General features: G+C 34.1%; 2 protein-coding genes across 2 annotated transcripts in view; one reads left to right on the plus strand and one right to left on the minus strand.

The window, feature by feature from the left end:
• LOC128234504 (hemicentin-1-like) overlaps positions 1 to 1,046 on the minus strand; it is a 59,120-nt gene extending 58,074 nt beyond the window's left edge. The window contains exon 1 of the mRNA XM_052948762.1: positions 906 to 1,046. Within this exon, the coding sequence (XP_052804722.1) occupies positions 906 to 957 (52 nt within the window). The 5' untranslated portion in view covers positions 958 to 1,046. The remainder of the gene's footprint in view (positions 1 to 905) is intronic.
• Positions 1,047 to 7,342: 6,296 nt separating this feature from the next.
• On the plus strand, positions 7,343 to 8,345 carry LOC128235778 (ATP-dependent DNA helicase RecQ-like). The gene is made up of 2 exons (XM_052950575.1): positions 7,343 to 7,776; positions 8,156 to 8,345. The coding sequence occupies exons 1-2, from the start codon at positions 7,343 to 7,345 to the stop codon at positions 8,343 to 8,345; spliced, it is 624 nt and encodes a 207-aa protein (XP_052806535.1).
• Positions 8,346 to 13,305: the final 4,960 nt, after the last annotated feature.

Raw genomic sequence — 13,305 nt, forward strand, 5'->3', positions numbered from 1 at the left:
GACTAAGTTTGAACATTTTCTGATCAATGCCTACCAAGATATGGTACCGGACGGACGGACGGACGAACGGACGGAAGGACGGAATGACTGACGGACAACGCCAAAAAATATCCCTCTCCTAAAATTTTCGATTCGGCGGGGGATAATTAATGTTCCACAGAACCGAAAGCATAAGTATTCACAATTTAGCGGCTATGTAGCATGAGAAGTCAAGTCAGAGATACTTTAGGAACTTTTCGCCACATTTCTGTTTCATAAAGTATTGTGTGGACAACAGGGTTTTATCAAACATTATTTGGTCACGATGGTCGCCCCGATTTTTTTTCCTCCGGTCTGGGTTACTTTCTTACCATTTTTCGTCATCAAAAACCGCTAATAACGTTTCAACACTACAGTCTGTGTAAGCGCATTACCAAAGTTTTTACAAATATTGATTACGTATGAGTCGACCAGACGAGGTGAATGCTACCTATTGTCATGTAACGTTATAAACGCTTGTACGTCCTGTGTGTTACCATGGATATATAAACGGATGGTGCGTTTGCCATATTGCGTAAATGCAAATATTTGGACAGTATTTTCCATTAAACAAAATTGAGCTGTCATTCCTTTTTAATTCATATGTATTCCTTCCCCTATTGGGAAGTAAAATACACTCATTGACTATTGATATTGACCCTATTAGGCATCCACTATGTTTTATCTATATATTCTAATTTCACGTTTTAAAGAGTATAGAGTGCACCAGAAGGCTGACAAATAATCCCACCCTGCCACCCCTTGTCAGTGGAAAATGGGTGAGTAGGTTGATAAAACATTAAAAGATATTGCAGCTGGTTCAAATAAGATAAATTTACGTTTTTATCTTAACAAACTCGGAACGAATTAAATAAACTACAACTCACCAATAAGTACTTGCAAATACATCCATATACATATAGAGAAATACAACTCCATTTCGGCAATGCAATATTTAATAACTCAACAGAAAATAACAATAATTGCAGAGTATGTGTAAGATGTGTGTCTAATCTAGAATATACATTTATTACCGGCCGACTTCCTTCTTTGCAACATTGCGGAAGTTTAATTCACAACGTAGTTACAAAACGAAACACAATTAATGTAACTTCCGGGTCAGAAATCGGGCAGACAGCATTTTAATAGATCATTTTATTAACCAGTCTGTCATTTGTTTGACCTAACTTTATCTTCGTATTCAAACTAGATACAACGAATATAAGGTTAGATACTTTATTTTTGAATTTTATATAAACAACTTGGATAATGTTAAACAATATAAATACATTTTAAATACCAATTATCAAAAGACGACATTGCAACGAGCAATAGCAATTATACAACACAGTCTTCCTAGTCTGTAGATTGGTAATGTATATATGTGGTTAAGTATATGTAGGGAATCAGCAGAGTGTTTGACACAGCGCATTTAGACTCATTTTAAATCCTGCTTAAACACAGGTCCCCCAAATGAATTAACTCTGCTTTGACAAACATTTCGCTAACTTCTACACATTATGTAACACCCCTGCGATACACACACGTTATAGATTATTACCTAAAAATATAAGCAATAAACTAACAAATATTAAAATACATATTACAGGACGGTTCTTAATTAATTGATTCAAATTGCTCCCAACATGTAAGAAAAGTTAGGGAATCGCATCCGGATCTCGTGTATCTCACTCCGTTTCTTCAAGTCTTTCAATATCTGGATTTAAACATATTTTATTCATCCGAGTTACACAAATAACATAAGATAGACAAAAACACATGTATAATATGGAAAAAATATCAAAACTACAGATAAAAAAGTTCTTCTTGAATCCTTAGCAAAAGTACATAGTTATTGACGGACACTTGTTTAGCTTACAATGCATATGACACAATTAGCTGTCTTTTATCGAATTAATTGCAGTCGATTTATTTATATGCAAACTGTTAAGTAATCTTAGTATACTTGCATTGATATAATACAAAAGTCATTCATTCTGTTTGAAAACATTATGAGAAAGTAAACAGTAAGAACGAAGAAAAATGGAAGGTCGGTTTGTTTTTAGTAAAAGACTACCAATATTTCACTGAGCCTTGAGAAACGATTTGGAATTGGAATTTTCCGTTATAAAACGGATGATTTGATTTTGGGGTTCTAACTTTTCCATATTATTTAAAAGATTGGACGATAGTTTAATTAGTTTATTGGATCCCCCGACAGTGCACTATTTCAAATAAGATGTTAACGAAGCATTTAACAAATCACTCAAACTTTGGCTAAGCTCTGAAGAATGCTGCAAGAAGAAAATGATTAATCAAATGCAGTTTAGTTTACCAAATTTGTGTTTCGAAGCAAATTAATCAAATTATTTTGAGTTCAAACAACGTAACAGAGCGCCAATTTCATTATGCAAGCCACGAGACCTATTCCGATGTATCAAAATATTAGTGTTCAACCTTTCTATAAGTTTGTTGCGCTGTCTAGTTTTTAATTGATTGTCTATCCGTTGGAACTGTCAACTATTGACTTAATAAAGTTCGAGGTAAACTAATCAATATTAATATTCGTTTTCAGTGACAAACCAGTGTCCAAATGCTCCTGACAAAAAATGATGATTGTTCCAATTATTCCCGACGAGTGACCTTCTTTACCCGTTTAGGGTATCGAAAAGCCAAAAGATGGGAAAAAAAAAGAGATCAATAACTGAAGAAGACTATTTTGTAAAGTGTGATGGATGTAAGATGCATTGAACATTGGAAACATGTTGCAATTTAGAGTTGATAGTTTGTCCTAATTTATCAAATTTGGTGTTAAGATTGAAAATATCTGAAATGATAATATCAGCAATGCCGCTTTCTCTAGCAAAACATATAGAGTTTTCGATGAGGCTATAGTTGTTATTATTAGAGTTAGGAGGACGATATAACACAACAATTAGTACACGTTTAGTGTTGAGTATGTTAATTTCCAACCAGAGACACTCAAGCGCATTTAACTCCAAATAATCGCGCTTTTGAAACTATTACTGTCTTTGATATAAGCTAGATAGATAGATAGATCTGTTATTTCCTCCATACATAGAGAGCATGACTCATATACAGCAGGTTTAGTTGGTACCAAAGTACAGTACAATGTCAAATAATGCATGGTTTTATATACACAACATTGAGCAAGATATAAACATACAAAATAAATGAACTGGTGTTTTAAATTTGAAGGATGAATACACCTATACGTACAAGGTCAGTGAAGATAACTACACAACTATTACAACTAAGATATAACTGAGTAATTGCCCAAGGTGTTTGGTTTATTTGTTTATAAATGCAGGTTTTTTGAACCTAGAGATGAAAGCGAAGTTCTAATTTCCATACTGCATAAGGAGAATCAAAACTAAACGGTTTAATTTATATGGAAATACAAATTTGAGAAGTTTTTTTTTGTTTATAAGAGTGAAAACATTTGCAGTTGTTTGTATTACCTTACATGCTTCGAGTAATTATTGCTCGTATATATCCTCAAGATTTCTGTATATTGAATCAATAGTGTGGCACACTAAGACTAAATGTTCAGATGATTAGTCAATAAAAAATAGCAGGTATTACAGTCATTTAGCATTTAAAGAAGTAATAACAACAACAGCGACACGAAATGCAATATAAGGATGAATATTTCATTCTTAGCAAACGAGCCTTCATTAGAGGCGATATATGCACTGCCTTTATGTGTAAGCCCAGGTTATATTGCGCAAATTCAAACATGTTTTTAAGCCCCTTTACTAAATCCCAACTTGACAATTTCATATCTGAAATTATTGCAGAAATGTTCAATGTATTAAGGCACTGTTCTCTCCCACTTAGAGTCATGAACTTTCTAAAATAAACCTCACCTTTCAGGTCAATGACATGTTCCCACAGTGTTTGCCTCACATGATCGATTTTATAACAGTAGCACATGATATGTTCTGGCAGGCTTTCACACATAAAATGACACATTTCACAGTTGCAAGAGTATTGTCTCGTCATAAATGAGGCACCTAAATTCATTAGAAATGAGCAATCGACAACAGTTTTGGAGAGGCCTTTGTCGCTAACCACACATTTGAATATTTTCCCGGTGTGATTATGTTTGGGGTGAGCCACCATGAATTAAGTTGGAGCACAGAGTCGAAAACATTTTGCCTTTCCATTTTCAGCACCTTATTTTGGAGAATACTTTTTTCAAGCGTAGGAAGAGGGGAACGTTCCGTAGTCCTCGTAAAACACTATGTATTTATATAATTGATATTTCATCAATAAAGGAAATACGTCCCGAACGAAGGCGACAGTCTGTTTGTCACAATTGAGATACTTGACAAGTCTATGGTTAAATATTTCCTTAGCCAAATATTTAGTCGGCAGTTGACATAGTTTGCCCAAAAATGTAAGTTTTCTATAGTCTTTAAACACTTCGATAGGGTGAATCATCAGCGCACTAAATGCAAATTGGTAACTGGTGTTCTGCTTTTATTATTTTCTGCATATGTTTAATGCAATACCTATGAGCTGTTTCGAGCTTTTGTATGTCTGATTTCAAGTAAAAGTACCATGTCTCGCAACCATACAGAGATTAAGGCAATATGACACTCTCATAAACAGTCATTAAAGTTAATGGAGACATCGACTTCGGATAAATTCCACTGTTGCAGATGTTGAGGTACGTGCCGCGAAGCTTGATACAGGCAGCCTTTATGGAGCTCATCGATGATAAAGTGGAGTTGCAAATTAACCCCAAATGTGTATACGCATCACATTCACTGATAAGTTCATTGCCCAGATGGAAAATGTGACATTGATGTAAACGATTGTTGAATGTTAAGACAACACATTTATTTGCATTGTATAAAAATCTCCATTTTCCGGAGTAATTACAACAAATGCTAATCATAGTGTCCATTCCGTGTTTAGATAAAGAAAGCAACACCATATCATCTGCTACCGTTGGTGATCCTATGGAAATATTATAAATGCACAGCCCATAGCCACTGTCACACAACTCCTTTATAAGTCCGCCAATAAAGACAAGGTACATTATAGGGGACGTCTTTCGGCCTTGAGGATTTCCTTGTAGGACGTCGAAGTTTTCCGACGATAAACCCTTAGATCTTACATGACTTTGTACTGCTGTATACATCTCTTTTACTGCAAGAAATGTTGTATGATCCATGGTGGTTTGCAGAAGTTTTGTATCGTAACAGACGCGGTCAAAAGCTTGTCTCCCATCCAGAAAACAAAAATATACAGTACTGTTGAGGAATGTTCCCGGGCGAATAATAAGCTTTCACGTAGAGCAATAGATGACATCAAACACCCTAACTGTTCCTAAAAACCACCCAGTTGGTTGTTAATGTTTGTAAGTAATTGGTCTTTGCATCGTTGCAAAATAATTATTTCAATTGTTTATAAGATGACCGACGACAGAGTGATGGCTCGATAGAAATTTTGGTCGTCTTTTCTCTTATTACCTCCCTCATTCATAGTAGTTATCGTACCTATCTTCATAAACACCGGAATATAGGACAGCCTTAACATACAAGTAAAAATATCAGCCAATACTTGAGCGATGATTGATCTTCCATAGATAAGGTGTTCATATAAAATCCAGGCACTTCCGCCTGCCTTGCACTTAGGTAACGTTAGAATCGCACTGTCAACTACTTTTTCTGACACAAAAGCATCTGGGTCAGGTTTAATATTGTCAAATGCAATCTGGACTGTTCGTGATACATGTTCCTTCTAGTCATCGTCAAAATACTGAGATTGTGATGGGAAATAAAGATCTTGGAAATATAAACCCCATTCCCTAACTAGATCGTTCCTGTCCCGGTTCATAGTTCCATTAAAGTTAATTCCTGCCCCGCTATTTGAAATTGATAATTTTTTCCTAGAATTGACCATTTTCCAAAATCTGCCTGGATCAGTCTTTGCTATATGTTCTAGTGTGTTGTCTATGGTGGCTAGATATTCCTCGATACACCGTCTCTGTGCAAGACTAAGTTTACGTTTGGCGCTCTTGAAAGCAACGAACATTATATCGGTCGGCACTCTTGGTCTACCAACACGGCGCCACAGTTCGCAAGCGTCCCACATTGACCTGTGTTCTCTCGTCAAAGTCGATGACCAGTACGGTTTAAGAAACCGTTTAAACGCCTCTTTGGGGATGCACTATTTGCACCTGTGATTAGCGTGTCACAAATACGCTTGTAGCTATCATCTATGTGTTGTTTATCGAAGGAGCAGTGCTTACTATTGGTAAGTTCATCGTCATTTAACAGCATGGTATGATAAAGTTAAATATTTATCATTCACTTTTTTCCAGTTTATACCAGTGCTTAAGGCACTTCTCTTGTCCGACGCACATTTATTATCAATTTTTACGTTCATGCGTTACATAATACAGGTCTTTGTCTTGAAACATTAAAACAACAGTCCCTGGAAACTTCACAATGCAAAATCATATCGCGAAATTCAAACGGCATGCATACATAATCTAAGGTGGAATAATAAGTGTTATCATAGGACACAAACGTATCCCGCGGCCCACAACAGTCATTTAACAGATTAACAGCACATAAATTGCAATCACTTAAGAATTTAACTGATCTTTTATCTCTAGAAGTCATGGATTGAGTATTAACTTTTGCATTGGACTCACCCATAAATAGCGGAATTCCTTTATAACAATAGCTATAATATAAGTCACACAGCTTATCGATATACTCATTAAAACATTGATTTTATGGTTTAAACATGGTAGATACACTTCATATATATATATATATATATATATGTGTGTGTGTGTACTGATTTGATCAAAGTCTTTTCCTACCCCTGCCCTATTTATATTCAGGTCCTAATCACAAACCACATGAAAATTGTAATCACTAGATACAGACTTGAAAAAATGCATGTTGTGCGGGTATAGCCAGAGTTCACATATTCCAATTATATCAATGCAACCTTCATTAAGTAAGTCACTCAAATATGACACGTTTGACAATACGCCAGTAATATTCCATGTAACAATATTGAAACTGCTGCTACTCATTTCCATTCTCGTTTACCAGAGTTACGTACCTTTCATCTGAGTGACGTACAACACTCTGGTTCAATCGCCCCGATTCTGAGTGCAAACAGCCAAAATCTCAGCCAGTCAGAGACGTTTCGCTGTTTACCATTTATAGATTCGCTGAGAGTGCTTTTTCCCTATAGCAAATGAAAAGGAGTTTTACAAATACAATTGTTACAAGGAATACCTCGGATTTTATCGTTTTACAAAAACAAGATGGACGCTAGCGACGAGAAAAACATATGTGATTTCTTTAATATCGATTCCCTCTTTCAAAATCAGAAATTTGCAATCAAAAACATTCTTGATAAAAAAGATGTTCTTATTTCAACGAAAACCAGCAGTGGGAAGTCGTTGTGTTACCAGGCGTTACCGGTATTGACGAGATCGAGTGTGTTGGTGTTCTCGCCGTTAATTTCAATAATGGAAGATCAGGTTTCATTCCTGAATAGACTTGGACTTAATTCTACTTCCAAAGGAAACGACACTAAAGACAATGATCGTGTTAAAAAGGGTGATTTCGACGTTATGTTTACCAGTCCTGAGACTGTGCTAGAAAACGAAATGTGGAGGGATGTATTGATGTGCAGTCAGTTCAGACAGCGTCTGTGCGCAATTGTGGTGGATGAAGCACACATAGTTTTCCAATGGTCAGTGTTGTTAATGTCCACATGTTTATACTTTATTTTAAAATCATCAGATACATTATTCATTATTTCTTAATTTAGGCTTCCCATTTCAAGATTTTTCGCTTTTTGCGTCAATGGCAATACATGCAAGACTAAAGATGTACATATCTTTGCACCAGCATTGACTTTACAATGATTAACTCCTATACATGCATTCACTCATTTTTTGTCAAAAGCTGGTTCACATTATGGCAGTGTCGGACATAAGACAGATGGGCAATCAGAAATATATCCGGCAACCTAAAAATCAGCCCACTTTCAAAGAAAAGCTATCTACGAATCAAGATCATTTATAAGTTTTACATGTTGATTTTGAAATACTTATTTTGTTTCATTTTAGGGATGAAGGCACTAAGAACAGTGACCCCTTCCGTAAATGGTTTTGTAAAACTGGCGAAGTACGCTCACTGTGCCCAGGGTTACCATTTCTAATATTAACAGGCACTGCCAGAAAAAGAACAAAACAGGCACTGCCAGAAAAAGAACAAGACAGGCTATTGAGAAAATACTGTGTATGGATCTTCCGGTAGAAATTGTTGAATACCCAGATCGCAATAACATAAAATTGAATGTGAAAGTAGAAAAGTCCTCTTTAGAGGTAGAAGTGATGTTCCAATGGCTACTCTGTGCTCTAGAAGAACAACAAAAAAAAATTATTCCAACACATAAAGTGTTTTGTAAAACAATAAGAGATAGTGCAAAGCTATATACCATGTTCAGACTGTGTTACAGCTTGTATGGAATATGTGCAAATGTTTCACTCATGCACCCCTAAAGCAGTGAAATATTTAATAATAGAGGACATGAAATCTGTGGACGGAATGTTCCGGATTCTGATTTGCACAAATGCTGCTGGTATGGGAGTAAATTTCCACGGTATGAACCATGTCGTTAATTTCGGCCCACCACATGAAATGGATACATTTGTGCAGCAGATAGGACGGGTTGGCAGGAGTGGTGAACAAGCTTATCATCTTCTACTAACAACAATACAACAGTTAAGACATACTGATCAAGAATTACGTTAGTATGCTCTAAATGACAAGAGGTGTAGAAGGGAATTGTTGTTAACCAACTACACACTAGAAAATCGTGCTTCTGTAGTACCTCACAGTTGTTGTGACATTTGTGTTTGCAACTGCGGAAGCATCGATTGCTCATCAGAGAGGTTTGTACACCTTGCAAACCGTTCACGAAAGAGGACCCGTGCCAAATAAAAACAAAGCTTCATAAAAAGCGCAGCTTTTTCTTCGCTAAAGCTGCGCTTTTTCTTCGCTAAAGCTACGCTTTTTCTCCAAAGCTGCGATTTTTTCATGAAAGGTTCGCTCTTTGTAAAAAAGCTTCGCTAAACCTTCGTCTTTGAAAAAAGCTTCGTCTTTCTGTTTAATACATATTTTCCTTAAACAAAAAGCTTCGTCTTTAACATAAAATCTTCGTCTTTTGCATAAAAAGCTTCGTCTTTTTTAAATTTAAGATGGCCAATATCTATTGGAATTGACGAAGCTTTTCAACCAAAGACGACTTTAAAAGAAAAGACGAAGTTTATTTTCTTTTGTATCCATTGGTTTGTAGGTGCACTTTTTTGCGTTTTTAGTGATTTTTTCAAATAATAAGTTCTTTTTCTTCGCTAAAGAATTTTTTTATCAAGTATTCTGCATTTCATCTAAATTACATGTATTGTTCATGTTCAAGTTAAGGATTTCTTTTATCAGCAGTATTTTAATTGTTTCAGTTTATCCATGTGTAAATCTACAATAACATAAAGAAATATTCAGTCATTCATCAAATTCATACTTTCTATTCCTGATTTAATGAAGTATTCAATATCTTGATGAATGAATGAAATATGGAAAAAAGGGTTGAATCCAAAAATGAATTAATACATGGATGAATGAATGAATAAATGAATAAATGATTGATTGATTGATTGATTGATTGGATGAATGAATGCATGAATGAATGAATGAATGCATGAATGAATTAATGAATGAATGAATGAATGAATGAATGAATGAATGAATGAATGAATGAATGAATGAATGAATGAATGAATGAATGAATGAATGAATGAATGAATGAATGAATGAATGAATGAATGAATGAATGAATGAATGAATGAATGAATGAATGAATGAATGAATGAATGAATGAATGAATGAATGAATGAATGAATGAATGAATGAATGAATGAATGAATGAATGAAGATTTGAAAAAATAATTAAATGAAGGAATAAATAAATAAATTAATAAATAATTGATAAATTGATTAATTAATTTACTGAATTAGTTACTATTAAATGAATGGATGAATAAATGAATTATCAATTAATGATTCAAAATAAAATAAAAAAGGATATTTTTAATAAATTAATGCAATAAATCATAATTTTAAAATATTATGCAAAATAATACACTTACCAAATAAACAGTTATTAATTGAATATTGACAGAATTCATATAACTTTAATGCTTGTTATACATGTTATCACCATAGATCTTAATGTTTGTTCATAAGCCATTCCCATGATAAGCCATATTTGTACAACAACCAATCAGAATCTTAGAACCAAATTTGAAATAGAGGCGGCCATTTTGTTGGATGTTCATTAGAAAGGTTTGGATATTTTTAAGGGAAGTAATAAATTTAAACAAATAACAACCGTTGATAATTAAAGGGATAAATTAAATAAATTTATGATATAACTATCATAAGATCAGATGAACATGGACTATGATTTGGAATATGACAATCCAATCATTTGATGTTTTGTAAAAGATGACATGCCATACTGGTGAGTTCTTTTAATATTATGATATTATACTTATTTTAGTTCTTTATCAATTACTTAATAACCTCAGTGACCATTTTCTTAAAACTATTCCACTCTTTAACATGTTGGACTTCTATTTCAAAATGACATCCAGCTCCAAAAATACAATGAAATTTATAAGATGTAGTTTTAAAACTCATTGATTTCTGTTTTTACCCTTATATGGATTGATTAGAATATCTATCAAAATTTGCACAATGTTTTTCCATTCAATGTACATTTGATAAGAATCAGTGTTGTTTTCCAAGGGGTAATAAAACTGCCATCTGCCAGATGGCCTACCAAATATTGACAATTGGATTGATCAATTATGTAAAGTATTAATTAACAATCTGGTAGTGCACACTGTGAACAACATCAGAAGTTGTTAGGGGGAGAGACATCAGTTTTAAGGGCAAATACTGAAAAAGATGGCTTCTAAAAGCTGCATTTAAAAAAACAAACATGAAGCTTTTTTCACAAAACTGGCTAAAACTGCACAAAGGTTCGCAAAATATTGTTTTTAGTAAAACCGCAGTGTTTAGCAAAAGCTACGTTTTTTCTCTCAAAAGGCACAAAGCTTCGCAAAAGCTGCGCCTTTTCAAACAAAAAACGCAGATGAGCTGCGCTTTTTCGGCCAATGCCGCACAAAGCTTCGCAAAAGCTACGCTTTTTTCAAACAAAAAACGCAGCTTTTGCGAAGAGCTGCGCTTTTTGTGGCATAAGGCTTCGCAAAACCTGCGCTTTTTTGGCCAATACCGCACAAAGCATCGCAAAAGCTGCGCTTTTCTGGTTCAAACGTAGGAGCTTCGCAAAAGCTGCACATTTTTGAAAAGCTGCGCTTTTTCAGTGAACCACTAAAAAGCTTCGCAAAAGCTGCGCTTTTTTGGCCAATACCGCATTGTTTTGCAAAGCTTTTAGCAGCGTTTTGCGAAGCTTTTAGCACCGCTTTTGCGAAGATTTAGCGAAGCTTTTTTGGCCCGGGGACTCGGACACTGATGACTCCGATTATTGTGATTGTATGGAAGAAGATGACAGTGACTGTACAGATCTTTATGAATATGATTGAGAGGATCAAGTCAGGCACACAGATAGCGAGTGACTTTATCAATAAATGTAGTTGCATTGACGTGTATGTAATTGAAAGTTAAATTGTATATTTGATGAAATGGTGCTTGATCAACTTGTCGTATTTGGATTTTTAAAGACTTTAAACAATTTATATAATATGAAAATGCATTGTTTCATAATTAACACTGACAAAATGGAATAAATATTTTTTGATGATTAAATGAAATTTCAAGGAAGATAAATGAGTTTGATTTCTTTCAAAGTTGTTACATATATATGAATCTCAAAATACAGAAATCTTGTTCGATTTTCACGCAATTATTTTTTTCATATAAGATGATCTGCTATGGAACTTCTTGTACATGTAATGTACATTTATTATGTTACATTGTAATATTTTGATTATCTTGTTTTTTTTATTTCTCAGCTTAAGTAAAATTAAACAATTTTTCTTTTCTTCTTACCTACATCTAGTAGTAGTTTCGATCCAATTACAATAACAAATACTGCATAAGTATAATGGTACTTGTTTGTACTTGGTCTTTTACGCTTTTTATGATTTTCCTGTTTTATAGTTTGTCAAGTGTTGTACAATGTAGCAGTACAGTTGTACATGTATGCAATGATTCTGACTGTAAATAATGATGCCATCTGCACCTATGATGTAGCATAACCAACTTTGCATGAAGCTTGAAACCAACTCTCATAGCGTAACTATTTTACGCTGCCAATACCGATATAGATGTTGTTGTGTTTCTGGAAAATTAGATGCCCAAAGTTTCAAAAAAGTAGATGGAAATGAAATAAAAATAATTCTTATTATGAAATGAATGTTTATACTATGACAGTATAGAAATTTGTTTACTAATTAGACTTTAATTCTTATCAATAAAACAACAGAACACATAAATAACTTTCCATGATCTAAATTTATTTACAACATTGTAAAAATCTGCTCAACACAAACATACTCGAGATGAATGTTGTCAAATTTAAAATCATTTTTAAGACATAAACTACTGTAAATACAAAAACAGAGAAGGTGAAGTGCAACTACAGTTGGAACTTGCAATGAAGACATAATTTTCATTGTAGGTGATTCAATATTCTAACATGCAACTTGGATTTTTGTCAAAATGCAATCATTACAATCAGGAAACTTGTGAACGTAGTCAATAATTTCAAACCATTGCACTTAAATATGTACATGAAGGTTACAGTGGTGACACAGGCAAAATGATAGGGAAATATCACATATTATCACATCAGCTCAACAGAATATCACATATATTACATATAATCACAGCATCTCAACAGAATAACACATATTATCATATCATTTCAACAGAAGCTCTCTCCTTTTGACGCACAATCCACCGGAACACATCAGATGTAGAGAGTTTTGTCATAAGTCCAAAATTTATAACTCGATTGTCATTAATATCCAACAGCTGACCAATCATTTCTTTAATATCATTTTCTTTCTTGGCTTTGATATGTTTTCCATCATGTTTTATTCTCTTACTTTGTTTTAACAAGTTGTCTCTCATCTTGTCTAATGTTTTCACTATTTTACAAGCAGTCTGTGCGCACATTTGCGCCTTGAGT

Source organism: Mya arenaria, chromosome 5 (assembly GCF_026914265.1).
Source record: "Mya arenaria isolate MELC-2E11 chromosome 5, ASM2691426v1".
NCBI lineage: Eukaryota > Metazoa > Mollusca > Bivalvia > Myida > Myidae > Mya > Mya arenaria.